Raw genomic sequence first — 22,064 nt, forward strand, 5'->3', positions numbered from 1 at the left:
AAACCCTTTTTTTTTTTTTGTTTCTTTCTTTCTTTTCTTCTCTGTTTCTTTGGGTTTCTTCTTCCCCCCTTCTGATTTTGCAGTCTGCAGACTTGTGACTTGTGTCACATTCACATAAACAGTTGAAGGTTCAGTCCCTTCTTTCTGTGCCCTCTCTTCTGGGTTCCTAGCATTTTCAGTCCAAGTCCCATCAGAGACAGAGAACTAAGGAACTGAATGCTGGCTATTTTGTACTTGGCTCGATTATAATCATATGCATAGCCGACATCACTGAACATCGTACTCTGTCACACTCCGAGGTACCTTGCTTCCTTGGTTCTAACCTAAGCATAAACTATCTGGTTGCCCATTAAGCCCCTCCACTCTACTACTTTATATAAATGACACAGCTTCCTCTTTCATTCATGTTAATTCATATTTGGTAGCTATAGCTCTATGTTCTTGATTAGTTTCTTTCAAGTTTGTTGATTTATTACTATGTTTGATAGTGATTTCCACCATCAAGGCACCACCAACCCATTTTACTAATTTATTTAGTTTAATTCGTGTTGGGAAATTTCTATTGCAGCTTCCAATCAAGAATGGGTGGAAAGATTGAAGCTTTAGTTAGCCCAGATCTGAAAGATGAGAGCTTTTGATTCAGATGAATGAGTTGTGCAGCCTAGGTGTTTGTGAATAGTCCCCAGAAAGATTCCTTATTAAAGCAAAAATGAAAAGGGTATAGATCAGAAGCATGATGGGTTTGTTCTGTTTTCTTGTTCTGCTTCTCTTTCACTCTCTAAGTTTGGGTTCAGCTGCTTCTAATGAGGATGTGGTGAAGAAGCTTTTGTTGGCGTTCAAGCAATCCTCTGTTCAATCTGACCCTCATGGTTTCTTATCTGACTGGAAATCTGATTCTTCAACAGCTCTTTGTTCCTGGAAAGGCCTGACTTGCTCTGAAGGCCATGTCATCACCCTTGACCTCTCCTCTTTTGGTCTCATTGGAAGTCTTCACCTTCCAACCCTCACAGCCTTGCCGAGTCTTCAAAATCTGTACTTGCAAGGCAATTCTTTCTCTGCTTCTGATCTTTCTGTTTCCAACATTACCTCATGTAGTCTTGTAACAGTTGACTTGTCCTCCAACAACATCACAAGCCCTCTTCCTGTTCAGTCTTTTCTTGAGGGTTGTGAGCATCTGGCCTCGGTCAACCTCTCTGGTAATTCCATCCCAGGAGGGAGTTTCCGCTTCGGTGCTTCTTTGCTTCAGCTTGACATCTCTAGAAACCGGATTTCGGATCCGTCCTTGTTGACTTGCCAGAATCTTAATCTGCTCAATGTTTCCGGTAACAAGCTCACCGGAAAGCTGAGTGGTTCTATCTTGTCTGGCAAGAATCTGACAACACTTGACCTTTCATACAATGCTTTGTCAGGGGAGATACCAAACACTTTCCTGGAAAGCGCCTCGGCATCACTCAAGTATTTGGATCTCTCGAGCAACAATTTCACTGGAAAGTTTGCAAGCCTTGATTTCGGGCAGTGCAGCAGCCTCACTTTGCTGAAACTATCACACAATAATCTCTATGGGGATGAGTTTCCTTCAAGCCTTGCCAACTGTCAAGCTTTGGAGACACTGAACCTGACTAGTAATAAGTTGCAGGACAAGATTCCAGGTGCTTTGTTGGGAAATCTCAAGAAATTGAGGCAACTCTTTCTGGGTCGTAATCAGTTTTCTGGTGTAATTCCAGCTGAATTAGGAAAGGCCTGTGGGACACTCCAGGAGCTTGATATTTCTGATAACATTCTTACTGGTGAATTGCCTTCAAGTTTTGTGTCATGCACTTCTTTGGTTACTCTAAATCTTGGTCGCAATCAGCTATCAGGAAATTTCCTCAATACTGTTGTGAGTAAGCTTCCTAGTTTGAGATATCTGTATGTACCCTTCAACAACATAACTGGTCCTGTGCCACCCTCTATTACCAATGGTACTCGGCTTCAAGTGCTCGATCTCAGCGCTAATCTCTTCACAGGGAATGTTCCTTCAGGGTTTTGCTCCTCCAATGCTCCCTCAGCTTTGGAAAAGATACTTCTAGCTAACAATTTCCTCTCCGGGACTGTCCCATCAGAACTTGGAAACTGCAAGAACTTAAGAGCTATTGACCTGAGTTTCAACAGTTTGAGTGGTGCAATTCCTTCAGAAATTTGGACCTTGCCAAATCTTTCTGACTTGGTTATGTGGGCAAACAATCTCACTGGTAAAATCCCAGAAGGCATTTGCGTCAATGGAGGAAACCTGGAAACCCTGATTCTCAACAATAATCTCATTTCTGGAGTCATTCCAGAGTCTATTGGCAGCTGCACCAATATGATTTGGGTGTCACTATCTAGCAACCGGCTTACTGGAGCAATCCCTTCAGGTATTGGAAATCTCATTAAGCTTGCTATACTCCAGTTGGGTAATAATTCACTGTCTGGTCAGATTCCACCTGAGCTTGGCAAGTGTCAAAGCCTCATTTGGCTTGACCTAAACAGCAATGACCTAAATGGTTCTATCCCGTCAGAGCTTGCTAACCAGGCCGGCCTAGTCAATCCTGGAATTGTTTCTGGGAAGCAGTTTGCATTTGTTAGAAATGAGGGTGGTACAGCTTGCAGGGGTGCAGGAGGTTTAGTTGAGTTTGAGGGAGTCCGACCTCAGAGACTCGAAAGTTTACCTATGGTTCATTCTTGCCCATCAACGAGAATTTACACAGGGTTGACAGTTTACACATTCACCAGCAATGGAAGCATGATCTTCCTTGACATTTCCTACAATTCCTTGTCTGGGACTATTCCCGCAAACCTAGGTAATCTGTCCTATTTGCAAGTCTTCAATCTAGGACACAATATGTTAGGTGGAAATATTCCAGAGAGCTTTGGAGGATTGAAAGCAGTTGGAGTCCTGGATCTCTCTCACAATAATCTTCAAGGTTATGTCCCAGGATCTTTGGGGACTCTCTCTTTCCTGAGTGACCTTGATGTGTCTAACAACAACCTCACCGGTCTCATCCCTTCTGGAGGTCAGCTTACCACTTTCCCAGCATCCAGATATGAGAACAACTCTGGCCTTTGTGGGTTACCCCTGCCACCGTGTGGCTCTCAAAGACATTCAGCAGAGAGATTTAAGGGAAAGAAGCCGTCTATGGCTTCAGGAATGGTCATTGGTATTACATTCTTTCTCTTCTGTATCCTTCTTATACTTGCATTAGCTCTATATCGAGTAAAGAAATACCAGCAGAAAGAGGCAAAGAGCGAAAAATATATTGAAAGCCTTCCGACTTCAGGGAGCAGCAGCTGGAAACTTTCCGGTGTGGCTGAGCCTCTCAGCATCAATGTAGCTACATTTGAGAAACCTTTGCGGAAGCTGACCTTTGCCCATTTACTTGAAGCCACCAATGGTTTCAGTGCAGATAGCTTGATTGGTTCTGGAGGATTTGGTGAGGTGTATAAGGCACAATTGGGAGATGGCTGTGTTGTTGCAATCAAGAAGCTTATTCAAGTCACAGGTCAAGGAGACCGAGAGTTTATGGCCGAAATGGAAACTATTGGGAAAATCAAGCACCGAAACCTGGTTCCTTTACTGGGGTACTGCAAGGTTGGAGAGGAGAGACTTCTTGTGTATGAGTACATGAAGTGGGGTAGTCTGGAGAGTGTTTTTCATGACAAAATTAAGGGAGGGGGCTCGAGGCTTGACTGGGCAGCACGAAAGAAGATTGCCATAGGGTCTGCTAGAGGTTTAGCATTCCTTCATCATAGCTGCATACCTCATATTATCCACCGCGACATGAAGTCCAGCAATGTTCTTATAGATGAAAACTTTGAGGCCAGAGTATCAGATTTTGGCATGGCAAGATTGGTTAATGCCCTCGATACTCATCTTAGTGTGAGCACGCTAGCAGGAACTCCAGGTTACGTGCCCCCTGAGTACTACCAGAGTTTTCGATGCACAACAAAAGGAGATGTCTACAGTTACGGTGTTATACTGCTAGAGCTTCTCTCAGGAAGAAGGCCTATAGACCCATCAGCGTTTGGTGATGACAACAACCTTGTTGGATGGGCAAAGCAGCTTCAAAGAGAAAAGAGATGGGATCAGATACTTGACGCTGAGTTGTTGACACAGACATCTGGTGAGGCTGAACTATACCAGTATCTGAATATTGCCTTTGAGTGCCTAGACGACAGGCCATTCCGGCGTCCAACAATGATTCAGGTTATGGCTATGTTTAAAGAGCTTCAGGTTGATTCCGAAAGTGATGTCCTGGATGGCTTTTCACTGAAGGACACTGTTGCTGAGGAACCATAAAAGAATGAAACTTTGAAATCCTGACAGTGGATTCAATCCTTCACATTGTGTGGAATGTATATAATAGAACACTGAATCAGACAGCAAAGTTGAAGAAAGGCATGAAGGGAACAAAGTAATTGAAGTCTTCTTTTAGCTTAACTGGGTAAAGTACATATTCTTTCATTTTGGAAATCATGTCTAGCTATACCTAAGACTTCACTGAAAAGAAACTTTGTTCCTTTCCATTTTGGCTTATGTTCCTCACACAGTTTTGCTAACTTCTGCTTTACCATTGTCCATCACAATTGGTTTGCTGTTTATAGAAAGCTGGATCTGTGGGAACAAACATTTTGTAAAGTTGTAGCAATAGCACCATTGAGAAATTGAAATCATAGTTGTGGTCTTTTCATTTCTTTTCTTATTTTATAATCCATGATTTTGGTGATCTTTTAATTTGCTTACTGGTTCATTGATTCTGTAGTTCATTTGAATCATTTACATGATTTACCCAGAATCAGTCATACTAGGCAGCTATTACCTTACTACAACATGTACTTGTTTATAATCTATTTACCTTGATGTTTCTTTCTTCTTTTTTTTGAAAGGTGATGTTTCTTTCTTGAAATGCATAGTGGTGTAAAAAACCCAGTTAACTAAGTAACTACTTCCTTCCATATACCATATCAGCACTTGTAATCATATTGAATCATTTGAATGAGTTACTATCTATCATGACTTGGTGACTTGGCTGAGAACTTGAACTGCCATGTTACTAGATAGCTGTTGCAATTTAGGCCTGTAAATATGGAAGTAGTATTTTGAAGTTCAGTTGTATTTAGTTTTTAACAAATTTCATGAAGCAGAGAAGTTTAAGTGAAATTTCACTATATTCATTTGTTTTTGTGCCTTGGTTTCATCAATTTGTTTGTTGTTACCAAATAATTTTGAACAGGGAGAGGAAAAAAGCAAGGTACCATGAAAACCATAAATGTAGCAACTGGACGCAGATGACAGTGAAGAAGATTAAACCAAGTGAACTGAGTCTTTGATAATCAACATATCAATGGCAGAACCATGAATATGCAGAATAAGTAATTAAATCCAAAATTGTTCTTGCACTTGGTCACATGAGTATAAGAATAGGAAACACATGAAATTGTTGGTGCAGGTTTGGTTTTTTAAGTACTGATAGTGATGTCAAAGGATTCAAAGGATGAAGCACAGTGATTTGCTTCTCATCTTTACAATACACTTGAGAAGCTCTATTGTATTACCTTAATCTTTTATTGTATTACCTTAATCTTTTTAGTTTACTTTGCCTAGAAAGTAAATAAGCTTGAGTGCTTGACTTGTTGTCCAGTCATTCTAAATAGATCATTAGGATAAGCAGGCAGCCATGAGCTGGGGTTTTGAAGTTTTTGGCAGTAATTTGTCTTTGGTGTTGATGACATACCATGTGGATTGTTTTCTGATGTTGGCAAACATTACTTTAATCATGGAGCTTAATTACTTTGGGGAATCTAGTAGCTCTCTCAAAGCATATAGTTCTTATTTCCTGGAGGATGTTGTGCAGATTTTCTTGTCGGTTCTGCTCCATAAACATACATCTCAATTCAAACTATATAAAAAAAGAAGAAGATTAGGGGGACTAGTTACTGGTTAGTGAGACTTCCTGTTTAACAAATGCACATATGGTGACTGTTGTAATAGCTCATAATATAGTGTTGACTTATCAACCCCATTTTGAATCTGTGATCTGAATGTGTATAGCAAGTATACCAGTTCCATGCTTCCTGTCAAACACTAGATAACTAGTCTCATTTTCTGGCTTTCTCTAATTTGCAGTTTGTTATTTTCTTTTCTTCTCTAATCCATAATGTTGGTGTTAATGTGCAATGATGAACTTCAGTAGTCATTTCTAATCCATTGTATTGAGCAAGACAATGAAATGCGGGGCATGTTTTTCATAATTAGATCCCATTTCGACTCTAAAGAGAAGAAGAAGAAGAAGAAGACACCGAAATTTAAAATGCTATATGGCCAGTGCCAGAGCCCAAAACATCAGTTGGGTCTTCAAGAGTTTGTGATATATCAGCCCAAAAACAGCAGTTGAGAATTGAGATGTTACTTTGGGAGGAAAGAATTGCTCAAAGTAGCAAGAGATTGTGACTGGCCATCGAGTGGTAGGCTCTGCTTAGCAGAAAGAAACTAAATTCCAACATTTGTGCAGAGGTCCCCTACTGACTAGTACTACTGTTCACTCACTGATTAGTATTGAGTAGAAACTCAGGAGAGAGATTCAGAGCTTCAGACTGGCCTGACAAGAAGACAGGTTTCCTCCCCCAACTGACCAACTGTGTTTTTCTGACTCAGTTGGTTAACCTTGGATTTTACCTTTATGTTAATCCATGCAACTCTTTCTGTGTGACTCTGTCTTTTTCCCAAGTACCTCGTCCCCCCACCCAAAGCCAAGTCACCTAATCATGTCATGACTTATGCAGACCATGTGTTAGATGACTCTGAGTCCTAAGCTTCAATTTATTATCTGCTATATGTGCTAGCTAGCTAAATACATACACTTAAGTATTGAACAAATGTTTGACATGACTTCTATATGCTATGGGGATTAACATCAATCACGGTTGTCAGGTTCTCAACTGATTGCTGTATGAGATTGAGTGAGGTTCATCAATCCATGGACAGAAGGTTAGATGACTCATACTTTAGTTCCTTATGATTTGATATTATGTGACAAATACAAATACATCATCTAGAATGATGATACATATCAAGCTAAGATCATGTTCGACGGAAGAACTCAAACTTAATCTAATAAGATTGTTTAACTTTTAGATTCTTCAGCAACCGAATCAAATGAAGAACGACATTAAAGAACAAATCAAAATCTAAAATTTTGGTTCGAAACAAAGAATGAGTTCATCATTTGGATTCGTATGTGCTTATCTGTGGTTAATTAGTGTGCATGTTGTTTTTGCTATGTTCACATGAAAGCTAGGGTTCATATAAGCCTCCATAGTGTGGTACCAGTTTGAATGATTGAGGAGGGTGAAGTATAGGGTAACATGGGAGTAGAGATTGTACAGTAAGTGAGTGCATGAGTGAGTGTGATAAAGAACAGTGGTAACTGGAGTGTGACTAGAAGGAAGGGGAGAGAGAGAGAGAGAGTTGCCGCCTGAAAGAGACTTGGTCAAAGTATCTCTTTTGACTCGGTCCTTTACAATGATTTTATATAATTGTTTCCTCAGCTGTTAAATAACTTAAACTGGTTGTAACCAAAAAATAAATAAATAACTTAAATTGAAATTCTTGTTGGATAATGGACCAGTTTCGTACTCTTTATTATTTATTTGCGTGTTGTGTTGGCATGGCCATGGCAGAAGTAGTGTTGCCTTGTTTGGAGTTTCTGGACTTGATCTCTCATTCATCCATTTGGCATGTTCTTAGTTCTTATCACTTTGATTCAATTTCAAACAAATTATTGTTCTAATCCTCAATCCTCTTATACCAAATTTTGGCTCAATCCCAAATTCCCAAACTCAACAACTGTCATGTAAATGATGCAGAAGTTACCGATTCTGTTTTTGCTTTCATTTCTTGTATTAGAAAAAACATATAAGATTCAAGTTTTCCAAACAAACATTAGAACGAATATAATTTAAGGTGCGTCTATTATTACTTTACAAACTACTTTGTTCATCATACTTGTTGTTAATTTATTAAAATACTAAAATACCCTAATGTAAAATTACACAAGAGACAATAAGTTGTTACAAATTACAATTTTTTTTTTTATCTTTTTGTTTTATATGAACACAAATTTTATAAACTCTAATCCAGATTTATTATCGGTCGTGAGTCTGAATACACTAGTATTTAACTTGAAGATGAGGTAAACTGTTTGTATTTTTTTCTTTTTTTTCTTTGTTTTCTTTGTTGGTGATTTGTCTATTATTTTACTCATTATTTCCCATGTCGACTTTATATCTAAATTCCTATGGACAACTACTGTACCGTATTTATAAACAACACATAGATCAGTTCAAAAATTCAAAAGTATGGAAGACGTTGCTATTAGAGATATATTTACAAACATTGTGCATCATGATATCGACTGATACCATTGAGTTGTTAAATTTGAGAGTTTTTTTCTTGTTCTTTAACTGAGATTTATATTTTAATGTGAATTTTTTTTGTTCAGTTGTGATTTTACTTACTTTACAATGTTTGTTTAGTTAAATTTAACGCTGCTACTAGAGATACATTTACAAACATTGTGCACCATGATATCAACTGATACAATTGAGTTTTTAAATTGGAGAGTTTTTTCTTGTTCTTTAACTGAGATTTATATTTTAATGTGAACTTTTTTTGTTCGGTTGTGATTTTACTTACTTTAAGCAAATATGAATTTGACAAAATATATGTAGGATGAGAAGAGAATGTAGGATGAACAAAGTAGAATTGAGAAAATGATATTTTAAGTATTTTTAAGGGGTGAACAAAGTAGACTTACAATTAAAATTGGGTGTGTCTATTGTCACCCCACAAACCATTTTACTTTGAGCAAATTTGAATTTGACAAAATATATGTAGGGTGAGAAGAGAATGTATGATGAACAAAGTAGAATTGAGAAAATGATATTTTAGGTATTTTTAATGGGTGAACAAAGTAGACTTACAATTAAAACTGGGTGTGTCTATTGTCACCTCACAAACCACTTTACTCACCCCACACGTTGTTGATTTATTGAAATATCAAAATACCCTGATGTAAAATTACAACAAGGGACAACAAGTTGTTACAAATTACAAATTTTTTATTTTTATTTTTTATCTTTTTATTTTGGATGAACACAAATTTCATAACTCTAACCCAAATTTATCATATTCGGTCGTAAGTCTAAAGACATTAACATTTAATCTGAAGATGAGGTAAATTGTTTGTATTTTTTTTCTTTGATGATGATTCGTCTATCCTTTTACTCATTATTTCTCATGTCGACTTTATATGTAAATTCTCATGGACAACTATTGTACCGTATTTATGAACAATGGATAGATCAGTTCAAGAAAATTAGAAGTACGGAAGGCGTTGCTACTAGAGATATATTTACTGACATTGTGCATCTTGATATCAACTGATATCATTGAGTTGTTAAATTTGAGAGTTTTTTCTTGTTCTTTAACTTGGATTTATACTTTCATGTGAATTTTGGTGATTTTACTTATTATCTTGAGCAAATATGAATTTGACAAAATATATGAAAAGAATGTAGGGTGAACAAAGTAGAATTGAGAAAATGGTGTTAAGGTATTGTTAATGGGTGAATAAAGTAGACTTACAATTAAAATTATATGAGTGGGGTGTGAAGAGAATGTGGTTTGAGCAAAGTAGAATTGAGAAAATGGTGTTAAGGTATTGTTAATGGGTGAACAAAGTAGACTTACAATTAAAGTTATATGAGTGGGGTGTGAGCAAAGTGATTTATGGGGTGGTAATAGACGCACCCTTAAAATTATGTGAGTGGGGTGTGAAAAGAATGTGGGGTGAACAAAGTGGTTTGTGGGGTGACAATGGACGCACCCATAATTTATTGCTTAATACGAATATTGTAGAAACTGTATAATCGTTTTAACGAAATGTATGACTTGAATATTTTAGTGAAGAAAAAGTTTAGGTTGATGAATGGTTTATAAGGCGTTAGGCGGAAGGCGACCCATAGCCTAGCGCCTGGACAGCCTAGGCGGAGACTATGCCATTTACTTTTTTTGTATTTAAACTAATAAATATAATATTTAATATGAATAATTGAATATATATCAAAATTTGGCATGACCTTTCTCCAAAAGTTTCCAACACAGAGTACAGAAGCATGATTATCAATTGAATAACTTGAATTCAAGTTGAGAACAAGTAAACAACTCAGAAGTATTCATAACAGGATAAAAATGATGTTCGTCTCCAAGAACCAACAAACTGAACAGAGAATAGATTAATTGATGTGATCAATTCTTAGATTCTCAATTGTATAAGGAGGAAAATCAAAACTCAACAAGGCAACAAGTCAACAACACATTAGATAGTACTAAGAACGGAACAAGGCAACAACACAATAGTTATTCATTGAAGCAGAGGTTTGAAGAAGTACCTTTGAAGAGATGACACCATGACAAAAAGAGAGAGAACGGCAAGTGACACGAGTTTGAGAACGGCCGTATTCGGCGACGTCACTGACTGCCTGAAAACGGCGAGGGACGCAAGTCTGAGTTTATGAGAGACAAAACAGCGAGTGTCGCGAGTCTGAGAAAAGTATCAATTGGGAATTAGGTTTTTAGGTTTAACGCAATTTGTTTTTTTTTGTTTTTCTCTTTTCTCGCGCCTACTTCACCTTAACAGCCTCAACATCGCCTTGACAGCTTAGGCAGTCCTTGGGCTGCCTAACTGAAATGCCTTTGTGAAAATCCGGGCGGTTTGGCTCCGCCTATAGCCTAGGCGGCGCCTAGGTGGGGCAAGGTGGCGCCTTTTAGAACCTGATGATGATTGTAAAGCTAATAGAGCAACGACCGTTATCGGCTAATCATAATTCATTGATGCAGAAAGTTCAAAATTCCTTTCCGTTTTTCATTTCTATGTACTAAAAAACAAATGGTTAGATTATGAAGCTTCATCAATAATAAAGGCTTAAGGTCAGCTGTACTAGCCGCGTTTAAAAAAAATGGTTGGATTTGATTGAATTTTCATATCAAACTTCGTAATGTATATCGAATATTGATGGATACAAATCTTGCAACAATTTTATACAGTACAACCATTTTAACAAAATGTCTAGATATAATATTTTAATGAAGACAAAGTTTAGTTTGATGACGTAAAGCTAACGGTTCAATGACTGTTATCGACTAATCATAATTCATTGATTTAAAAAGTTCAAAGTTCCTTCTCTGTTTTCATTTCATGCATGTACTATAAAGCAGTTTGTTGAATTTGAGTGATTTTTCAGATCAAACATTCAAATGATTATTGGTCATTGATTAATACGAATATCACAATAAATTTCATACATAAGTACATAACCAGACGTTATTAGGTGCGGACGTCCGCACCGTGCGGATGTACCTCCTTTCGCCACCGTACGGCACCGGCGAGGGCGCGCCTCCACCCTAGCGGACTCCAGCAGCTTCCCCAACCTCTTTCCATCTCCGACGAGTCCGCTGAATTCCAGTTTTCTGGCCAGATCACCCAAAACTTCAAACAAAGTCAATCTGGCCGGAAAACTGGAATTCGGCGGACTCGTCGGGGATGGAAAGAGGCCGGGGAAACTACTGGAGTCCGCTGGGGTGGAGGCGCGCCCTCGTTTGCGCCGTACGGTGACGAACGGAGAGAAATCCGCACCGTAAGGCGGTGCGGACGTCTGTATCTGAAACGGACTGAGTACATAACAATCTTTTAAATAAATGTGTAACTTGAACATTTAAGTTTTAAAAAATTTTAGTTTGATGATGTAAAGTTAACATTATATGACCGTTATCGGCTAGTCAAGCTAGTGACCAGGTGAACAAGAGTGTATAAAATTTATAGTTAAATACATTCATTTCTATGCTCATACACCACTCATTCATAGTACAACCTCCCAATTATAATTATTTGAAAGATTTTGCCCAATCATTTGAAAATTTTTTGTTTCATGGTTTGATTGATCAGTGGTCATTTTCATTTCTCAATTTAGTCTTAGGTAAACATTGTAGTCTATGATCAAAGTATATGGAGACTAATTCTAGGCACTCCTTTGGAGTTTTGGTACAATTGGGAACATGATTAAACTATTGTCGTAGGAATAACTTTGTGAAAAGTAGTGGATGACCTATAACCAGACCTTAATCAATATAGTGCACCACATTACATGGTCAGATTAGTTTAGAATTGGATCCTTCTGCTATAATATCATTCTATTCTATGTACCAAGTACTAACACAACAAAAAACAGAATCAGTTTAGGGATTATAAGTCATTATCAACCAATCGTTTATTTTGTTGGTTCTTTAGATTGGAATAAAATCTAACACCTTATTTTCTTGTACTCTCTTTCATCAGATAGACATTAAACTAGTTAAACCATGCCACCCTTTTCCCATAAACTAACTGTTTATGAATTATTGAAAATTTTGGTACCTGACTTGTACAATTTATGTAACCTTTTGGAGGCCAGCTTCATGTAAACTTGGGTTCACAAATCACAACCGAGTTGTTGGTTAATGGGAATAGATTACCATTATTTGTCCTTGGCTTGAAGAAATATATGTTAAAGGGTAGTTTTTACTTGGTTACTTTGTTCATTTTGCGTTCTGAAAATCACTTGGTAGATGGCAATCTGATTTGGTTGAGTTAAATGTTATGTTAAATAACCATTTTTACATCCTTGAATGCTCCGAACCTCCCTATGCAATGTTGTCCTTGCTAGTTGTCTTCTTCCTAAGAAATTTACAATCATAACTTTCTTGTTGATATATACACCAACCCTTATCTTATGATCTAATCAACATAAAATGTGGAATCTTTGGACCGATTTGTGTCAAATGCGTTTTGTTTTGAGCCTTTTTCTCAAGTTTAATATTTCGATCCTAAGAAAACTTATCGATTCTAAATTTTGGTATGAAAACTTAAAGAACACTTAAATTGAATCAAATCTTAAACTTAAAGCTTCAAACGTATGTATTTTGGCCATTTCATTACGTTGTCCAAGTTATATTTACGTGTAAACTGTAAAATGGTTCTATTTCAAAATTCGATTTATACAATGAAAAATATGCATTTTATCCGTATTTTATACGTCTTCCCAAGCGTAATGATATATATATTTTTTTGCATTATAATTTTGGAGAATAGTTTCATCATTGAAAATTTGAAACTAAAATTGGTAGGCAGTGAATGATTGATGCATTAATAATAGTAAACAAAAACCCAAAAAAAAAGAACAGAAAAAGAGGCTCAAGAGTGAATCTGTAACCATTAGCAGCAGCAGGCAGTTATAACATCCCTCCCAAATGAAGGGTACTGAAACAGGTGTATGGCAGCTAAACCCTCTGTCCACAACAGCTTTACTCATAATTTCCGTAATTCATTTCATTATAACAAAATTCAAGAATTAACCTCATCAACATTAGGGCTCCAATTCCCTGCCACCAAGTCACCAACTCTCACCCCTACTTCTCACAACAACTAATCAGTTTGTTCCAGGACTATAATACCCCTGCATGTGGATGACAATGACCAGATGGTGGAGTATAATTGGGAGAAGGGAAGAGAGAGCCAAATGGGTGCACTACAAAAATTGGAATAAATAAGCAAAGAAGCAGAAGAAGCAGTAATAGAGGGAAGGGAAGATGAAAAATGGGGTGAGATAGTGTAATGTTGATGAAAAAACACAAGCTTTGATTTTGAGCTCTCTTTTTCTTTCTGTCTGTTGATTGTGGTGTTACTTTTTATTTCTTGTTTTTCCTTTCTCTTTCTTCAAAGATTCCAATCCATTTCTGGTCCACCACCATTGCAAAAAACTTCACCCTCCTCTCCTTTCTCCTTTTGCCCTTTAAATTTCTTTTGAATTCTTATAAAAAGGAAAAACCAACAACTATAAAGTATTGGGCTTTGCTTTTTGTAATTTTGTCAAAGAACATCATCATATCAATAATTTTGGGCCAAACCAGAGAGAGGGAAGAGAGAGAGAGAAAGAGAGGCATTTGGTGAGGAAGGAGTTGCTTATTTTCATTTTCATTGGTACCCTTTTCTGGGATTCATCTGAATTGAACAGAAAGATAGGAAATTTGAGATAAAAAAAGTGATCTTTGGGTGCTTGAGGGGTAGGGGTGGGTTTGGGAGGGTAGTGGTGGTGGTCAAAGGAGGAGTTTTTGGTCTTTGGTCTTCTTCAACATCATCTGGGCCTTGACTCTTAATCACTCAGGTAATCATCTTTACTCATTTGTTCTTTTTTCCTTCCTCCATGTCCAAGCTGTGCTTTTTTGCACTGTTTCTATATTCTGTCTCTCAATTTTAAGGATTTCTTATGTGTCTCTGACATCAATGCCTCTTCCCTGCTAAAAACTTCAGGTACCTCACTTTTTTTTATATTCTTCTCCAAATAAGGGTAATGATAATTGCTGTGACCCCATTTACCCTTCTCTGAATTCTGTAACATGGGTTTGTTTTCCTTCAATGAATGCCATGGAAATTCATGACCTTTTTCCCATTCTGGGAATTGAGGGTGCTCTTCAGTTTTCAGTTTTTCTCATGCTTGGATCTTCATGGATGTCAGGATCTAACATACTGGGTCTTATCTCATTCATGTTCAATGAGTGAAATGTAATTCCCGTCTTGGTAATTCATTGAATTTGAAAATGTGTTTTTGTAACGTTTCTCGAGTTAAAAACATGAACCCGTCTTCTTGGTTGGAATTTTATGAGTGGCCTTATTAATCTTATTCATTACCAATTATGGAGATGAATTAAGGGTTGTCTGTTTTTTTTTTCTCCCTACTTTTCGTGTTAAATGTATCCTGAGAACAAAAATGTTTGAGTCTCCCCAATGATAATTATTCTGATAATAATTGTGGTGGCATCTGAATTTGATATGAAACTCGAGGGTGACTGTATACTTGAGAATTGCCAGCCCATGAGAAATAATAAAAAGGAACAAAGTGTATTATGCGTTTTTTTCTTTCAAAGAGAAACTTAGATGCTTGTACAATTGAAAGCTAAAACCGAAAGTTTGTTCTTTTTCGGCTTGTGATGTTCCTCTGCAAGCTAAAAAAATTCAAGTCAGATTGTTCATTTATGGTATATTGGTTTTCTAGTTAAAAGTTTTGCATGCTCTTTGCAAATCATGTGGCTCTATAATGGATTTGTTTTAATCTGCATTTATCATAAAGCTTTCAGGTGTTTGATCTTGGTGCGTTGAGTTGATTGTTAGTGGCTGTTACATTGTGCTGGTAGCAGCTGACGGGCATAAGATTCATGGCTGGCATGGATGATAATGTTGCTATAATCGGAGACTGGGTGCCTCCGAGTCCAAGCCCAAGAGACTTCTTCTCTTCAATGTTAGTTGATGGCATTGGCTCAAGGTCATTCTTGGATTCTCCTAACAGTAATAAAGCTGAGGACTTCTTCCTGGGGTCTCGAGAAGGAAGTACCAGTGGAAAGAATCTATCGCAAGGAAATGGTACCGGTGATGAAATAACTGAAATGGGTTCATTTTCAGAGTACAAGTCTAACACACGTGGGGGACTAGTGGAAAGGATTGCAGCCAGAGCTGGTTTTAATGCTCCGCGGTTGAATACAGAAAGCATTAGATCTTCTGACCTTTCACTTAGTTCTGATGTTCGGTCTCCTTATCTGACAATACCCCCTGGTCTCAGTCCAACCACACTGCTGGACTCTCCTGTCTTCCTTTCGAATTCATTGGTAAGTTGAATTCTGAAAATATGTAGTGCCTAGTTACGGTTTTTCTTTTATGTATTCTTTGTGCTTCTTTGTGAACATTTACCTGCATTGCATTTTTAATACACTTGTGATTCTTTTGAAGCCGCTACAGCTTAGATGGTAAAAGTAACCATCCCAGGACATGGGATTTAATTTAATCGTCAAGAGAGTTGGTGGGGGTGGGGTTTATGTGATCCAATATGGTTATTAACCTCCCTTTGTGTAGTCCAGGGCACAAGGAGCATTGAGCCTCTAATGTTCCAGAAAGCAACTTAGTCCTTCAAGTTCAATCTGTACTTATAAAAATATGTTCATGTGAGGAACAAGGGCAGAGGCTTTATAACCATGATCATTGACCTTGCCTTGTTCTAAATCACACAATAATTTTTTTTGGTTATTGGGAATGGCAGATATCTGTAATTAGTGTTCTGGGATGTGAACCAGTTGTTACATACCTTCTATATTTGCATGATTTGAGATTTATAGTGCTGTTGCATTAGTCAAGGTTTGCTGCAGATGGTATTAAATCTAAACTTCCATTTTAGTTGCAGTGAAGTTTATCCTGCCAAATATTGAATTCTTCTTTTGGATTTGATTGAAGGCACAGCCTTCTCCAACAACTGGAAAATTTCCATTTGTCTCAAATGGTCACGGCAGGAATTGCACATTGATGACAGAGGCTGCTGATAAAGCAAACTTCTTTGAGGACTTGAATTCCTCGTTTGCTTTCAAGCCTCTTGGCGAATCAGGCTCTTTCTTTCTTGGTCCAACAAGCAAGGTAGTGTTATCGTCTGTATGTATTTTGACTATTTTCTTCTTTCAGCAACCGTTATGTATGCATGCATGTTAGTTTTAATGATTTGCCTTCTAAAATTTAGACAACCTAGGTACCACACTTCAGAGAAGATGGAAATTCGTTCTGTTCATTCATTTCTTTTGTGAGTTCATAAGTAACTTTTGCCTCCATCATGTATACTGATGACACCACTCTTCTTCAGCGAACTTTTCCCAGCATCGAGGTTTCAGTCCAGTCAGAAAACTCTTCTCAAAATATGGAACCCACCAAAGTTCAAAATCAGAATGCAAACAATTTTCAGCTCCAGCCAGATTTTTCTCGCACATCTACTGAAAAAGATAACGGAGCAAATACAGTCTCTGCCGATCCTAGGGGTTTTGATACAGTTGGTGGCAGTACCGAACATTCTCCACCTCCTGATGAGCAACCAGAGGAAGAAGGAGATCAAAGAGGTGGTGGTGATTCCATGGCTGCTACTGGTGGAGGTACACCATCTGAAGATGGATATAATTGGAGAAAATATGGACAAAAACAAGTAAAAGGTAGTGAGTACCCTCGAAGTTATTACAAGTGCACGCATCCCAATTGTCAGGTTAAGAAAAAGGTTGAGCGATCTCATGAGGGTCATATAACAGAGATCATCTACAAAGGGGCCCATAACCACCCTAAACCCCCTCCCAATCGTAGATCAGGGGCCATTGGGTCATCTAACCCACTCATTGACATGCGATCAGATGTCCTTCAACAAGGCGGACCACAGACAGGTGCTGATGGTGATCTAGTTTGGGCAAGTGCACAAAAGGCAACCGGTGGAGCTCCTGATTGGAAGCATGATAACCTTGAGGTGACTTCATCAGCATCAGCAGGCCCTGACTATGGCCAGCAGTCCACTTCTATGCAGGCTCAGAATGGTGCACACCTTGAATCAGGTGATGTAGTAGACGCATCATCTACCTTTTCCAATGATGAGGATGAAGATGATCGAGGAACGCACGGTAGTGTTTCATTAGTTTATGATGGTGAAGGAGATGAGTCAGAGTCAAAAAGAAGGTTACTGCTCACCTCTTTATTTCTCGTGAATGATCTCACAAAATTATTCACTGATGTCGACTTAAAAAGTATTTTTGCATGTAATGTTGCAGGAAAATTGAAGCCTATGCAACAGAAATGAGTGGAGCAACCAGAGCTATTCGCGAGCCTAGAGTCGTTGTCCAGACTACGAGTGAAGTTGATATCCTTGATGACGGATATCGTTGGCGCAAGTATGGGCAGAAAGTAGTGAAAGGGAATCCAAATCCAAGGTCGTTACTTATTCTCATGATCAACTTCTTCACTATTTCCTCTTTCTCACCATGTATGAGAATAACAAAATTGTCTGCAGGAGCTACTATAAGTGCACCAATGCTGGTTGTACAGTGAGGAAGCATGTGGAGAGAGCATCACATGACCTAAAGTCAGTCATCACCACATATGAAGGAAAACACAATCATGATGTTCCGGCTGCTCGCAATAGTAGCCATGTCAATTCTGGCCCTTCTGGCAACATGCCGGGTCAGGTGTCTGGGTCTGCAACACAAACGCATCCTCATCGGCCAGAGCCATCACAAGTTCACAATAGCATGGCAAGATTTGAAAGGCCGATGTCAATGGGTTCATTCAGCTTACCTGGAAGGCAGCAGCTGGGTCCTCCCCAGGGCTTCTCTTTCGGAATGAACCAGCCTGGCCTGGCCAATCTGGCAATGGCCGGGTTTGGTCCTGGCCAACACAAAGTCCCTGTTCTACCAGTTCATCATCCATACTTTGCACAACAGCGTCAGGTCAGTGAAATGGGTTTCATGTTACCAAAAGGAGAACCAAAAGTAGAGCCAATATCAGAACCTGGTCTAAACATGTCCAATGCTTCATCGGTATACCAACAACTTATGAGTAGGCTTCCCCTCGGACCACAGATGTAGTATTTCACCCTTTTGTTTCTCTTTAATCTTTCGAGGAAAGAGGCATTTAAGTTAAACTACAATATATGGTAATGTTGCTCATGATCAATTGCTCTTGTTTCGTTCATTTATATACGTTCTCTTCGACCAGTGAGATTCTCTGTGTGTATCGTCTGTGAACATTATGATGCAACGGAAGTATGAAGTGCTAACAAGCATTAAACCCTAAAGAACGGAAAAGAGTTTTCAAGCGAAGAATCTTAAACTATAACTCTCTATTTGATCGAATAATATTTGATAGATTATGTCTGCATCCGTTTAAGGATGCTTGTATAATGATGAAACGAATCCTAGAGCAACTAACAATAAACCTAAAAGCCAAAAGATTAAAAGCAAAACAAATCCAAAACCAACTGAATAACTCAAAATACCTTCACTGATCCAACCACAAACTAACTAAATAACTAAACAATTCCCTAGATTCCTAGCACAGAAACTCCTTGAATAGTAACTTCGACCTCAATTATACAGCTATCATCCATTGAAAACCTTGCATTTTCTTCTTGTGTGATCATTTGTTGACGACCAAAATTCGGGTTGGCGGCATCGAACCAGCAGGCTTTATCAGCTTTATAAGAACAGTGGTTGCCAGGGATTTGATCCAAAATGCGTAGAGTAAATCCCGCAAGTATTTTCGATCCAGGAGGAAGCTCATCTGGATTATTCAACCACAAAAAAAGAGAAAGATGACTACCATTTCCAGTGCCATTTCCCTTGGGATAGAGCTGCAGTTTCATTGTGCAATATTTGTGATTGGCAAAACAGAATGGTGTTGAGTAACAAGATGGAGCGTTTAACGTTGAAAAGTTATTAAGCTTCCAAACATACTTGTACGTATCAGTGTCGAGGTTCATGAATAAACACTCTCCTTTGCCTATTCTTGTCGTTACAGAAACAAAGACCTCTGCTCCAAACTCACATCTGTCATCAATGAGATAACCTTCTGATGTATCTCTAAACAGATCAAGAGGGATGAAGAGATCAAAACCAGCCAGACATCCGACAATTGTCTTATAAAAACAATACTTCTTCTCCTTCTTATTCGGCTCTTCAAGAACACGGTACTTCTCTTTTCCGTTGTGCCGATAAAGCAAGAACAACTTGTAGTCAATAGTTACAATCTTGCCGGCTTTTATTGCATCTTTCCCACCCATTTTCAAGTAGAGAGAGATGTTATCTTTCACACCACGGTCCTTGTTTCCATTGGGGAAGAGCACTAGCTTCCACTTGTATCCTCCGGCCTCAAACTCGCCGGATTCATACTTCTCCTCTGATGTTAGACTTGAAAACGATTTGATGCTCAGTCTGTAGTGTTTTGGAGGATTCTTCGATTTTGATGTCAAGACTTGGCCATTATGGTCATTGACAGCCATAACGTTAAGCCGGTTAAGGTTGATTGATGATTGTGAATGAAGAATACTGACCAACTAGAGGGTGTACGTTACTTATTGAGGGCTATTCCTATTCCAACTAGAACACTCAGTAATCATAATCTATTAACACAAATCATAATCAAACAAGAAAAAGGATTCCAAGCATCGAGGACGATGAACTTCCTATAGATAGGGAACCCTAGGGTTACGGATTATTGCGAATCGTTCTTCTATATTTTCACTCGAGTTAGGGTTTGCAAATGAAAACGTACTAGAATATAAAAACCCTAACAATCAAGAATCACAGTCACAGGTAGACCGACGATCATGAAGATATTGATACTACTACACAAAAACTTTCGATGACGATCATGAAGGTTATGATGTTTTCGATAGTCATCTACAACTTCGTCTTAGACCCTCATTGTTTCTCAACTCTTGAATGACATTTGTAAAACCTCATGATAAGTCTTTAATGACGTTCGGTAAATGCCATTAAATTTGTTCCATGATGTAAACATTATTAAAGATTCTTCCACCACAGTTTTCAGTTGTCATAGAAAAATATTCATGACATTTTAAAACACTCATGAGGACTGGGTCATAGTTTAGCATCAGATATAACACTTGATATAATGACACCCAATTAAATGACATTTTTCAATAATGCATGACAGTGTCACCGGCCGGAGATAGAACATCCTTCCTTGCTTGGCAGCATTCTTGTGTTGCCAATGGAAAACGGCTCAGTTTGTAGTGTTTTGGAGGTTTCCAAACTGATCTCAAAACTAGGCCATACATGTATCCCATTATCTTCTTGAAACCCAGATACCATGCGCACCCATGAAAACAAACTTATATTGTGTCATTTATTTAGGAACAATGCCCACTGGTCTTAAATTTAAGATTTATATTTCCACTAACAGAATCAGATTTAATGACCATTTGCACAAAAGTAGAAAAGTCAAACCCCATTCCAATGATAATAAGATTCTTGACCCCAATTGAATGAAATAGAGACTTATTTGTGCCCAAATACACAAATTTTTATTAAATTCATAATAAAATAATATTTTTGAGACATTTTTATCCTTGGTTCTTATATATATGCTTAGAGAGAGAAAGTGTAAGAGAGAGGAAAGACTTTGCCGGCAGCTAACCGGATCTCTGGACACCGGCCGCCGGAACTTGGTCACTGGACACCGGCCGCCGGACTCCGATCTCCGGACACCTGCTGCCGGACTCTGGTCGCCGAACTCGGTTACTGACCCCCAATAACTCGGTTACTCCAGCGACCGATCGTCGGAACTCAATTTTTGACCCTAGAAACTCAGTTACTAACCTCAGAAATTCAGTTACTGACCCAATAAACTCAGTTACTGTCCCCCAGTAACTTGGTTACTCCGGCGACCGATCGCTGAAATTGAGTTTCTGACCCCAGAAATTGAGTTACTGACCAAATAAACTCAGTTATTAACCCCTAGTAACTTGGTTACTCCGGCGACCGATTGCCGGAACTGAGTTTTTGACCCCAGAAACTCAGTTACTGACACTAGAAATTCAGTTACTGACCTAAAAAACTCAATTACTGACCTTCAGTAACTTGGTTACTCCGGCGACCGATCGCCGGAACTCAGTTTCTAACCCTAGAAACTCAGTTATTGACCCCAGAAATTCAGTTACTAACAAAAAAAAACTCAGTTACTGACCCCTAGTAACTTGGTTACTCCGGCAACCGATCACCGGAACTCAATTTCTGACCCTAGAAACTCAGTTACTGACCCTAGAAATTCAGTTACTGACCTAAAAAACTCAGTTACTAACCCCCAATAATCGGTTACTGACCCCCAGTAATCAACTTAAAGGCTCCAAATGTTGTAGAAACTCGGTTTCTAACCCTTAAAAACTAACTTTCAGACCCTAGAAACCCCGTTACTGCCCCCCAAATGCATAAAAGCCCATCGACAAACATCATACTTCCATTTCATCTTTCTTATTGCCGATATTAATATTCAACATAATATAACTACCACAATAATGATTCTTCTTAGTAATACAAGAAAAAAATGCCACAGTAACCACTAACCAATACATTCAACAAGTAAAATACACAA

The 22,064-nt window shown here is 38.3% G+C and overlaps 3 protein-coding genes across 3 annotated transcripts; 2 read left to right on the plus strand and 1 right to left on the minus strand.

Moving 5' to 3' along the window:
• Positions 1-736: 736 nt before the first annotated feature.
• LOC101311558 (serine/threonine-protein kinase BRI1-like 1-like) lies at positions 737-4,726 on the plus strand. The gene has a single exon (XM_004296060.1). It carries the CDS (start codon positions 737-739, stop codon positions 4,313-4,315), a length of 3,579 nt encoding a protein of 1,192 aa, XP_004296108.1. The 3' UTR covers positions 4,316-4,726.
• Positions 4,727-13,923: 9,197 nt separating this feature from the next.
• Positions 13,924-18,666, plus strand: LOC101313293 (probable WRKY transcription factor 2-like). The gene is made up of 6 exons (XM_004294821.1): positions 13,924-14,274; positions 15,238-15,769; positions 16,389-16,565; positions 16,786-17,633; positions 17,726-17,884; positions 17,965-18,666. Exons 2-6 carry the CDS (start codon positions 15,323-15,325, stop codon positions 18,536-18,538), a joined length of 2,205 nt encoding a protein of 734 aa, XP_004294869.1. The 5' UTR covers positions 13,924-14,274; positions 15,238-15,322; the 3' UTR covers positions 18,539-18,666.
• Positions 18,667-18,993: 327 nt separating this feature from the next.
• Positions 18,994-19,950, minus strand: LOC101311847. Its single transcript, XM_004296061.1, has one exon. The coding sequence runs from the start codon at positions 19,948-19,950 to the stop codon at positions 18,994-18,996; it is 957 nt and encodes a 318-aa protein (XP_004296109.1).
• Positions 19,951-22,064: the final 2,114 nt, after the last annotated feature.

Source organism: Fragaria vesca, linkage group LG3 (genome assembly GCF_000184155.1).
Source record: "Fragaria vesca subsp. vesca linkage group LG3, FraVesHawaii_1.0, whole genome shotgun sequence".
NCBI classification, from domain to species: Eukaryota; Viridiplantae; Streptophyta; class Magnoliopsida; order Rosales; family Rosaceae; genus Fragaria; species Fragaria vesca.

Excerpts from the sequence above, each read along its gene's own strand:
- LOC101313293 (XM_004294821.1), top strand. The coding sequence starts at position 15,323 with ATGGCTGGCATGGATGATAATGTTGCTATAATCGGAGACTGGGTGCCT. Across the intron at positions 17,634-17,725 it reads GAGTCAGAGTCAAAAAGAAG|GAAAATTGAAGCCTATGCAA; the intron begins GTTACTGCTCAC and ends GTAATGTTGCAG. Across the intron at positions 17,885-17,964 it reads AAAGGGAATCCAAATCCAAG|GAGCTACTATAAGTGCACCA; the intron begins GTCGTTACTTAT and ends AATTGTCTGCAG.
- LOC101311558 (XM_004296060.1), top strand. The coding sequence starts at position 737 with ATGGGTTTGTTCTGTTTTCTTGTTCTGCTTCTCTTTCACTCTCTAAGT.
- LOC101311847 (XM_004296061.1), bottom strand. The coding sequence starts at position 19,950 with ATGGCTGTCAATGACCATAATGGCCAAGTCTTGACATCAAAATCGAAG.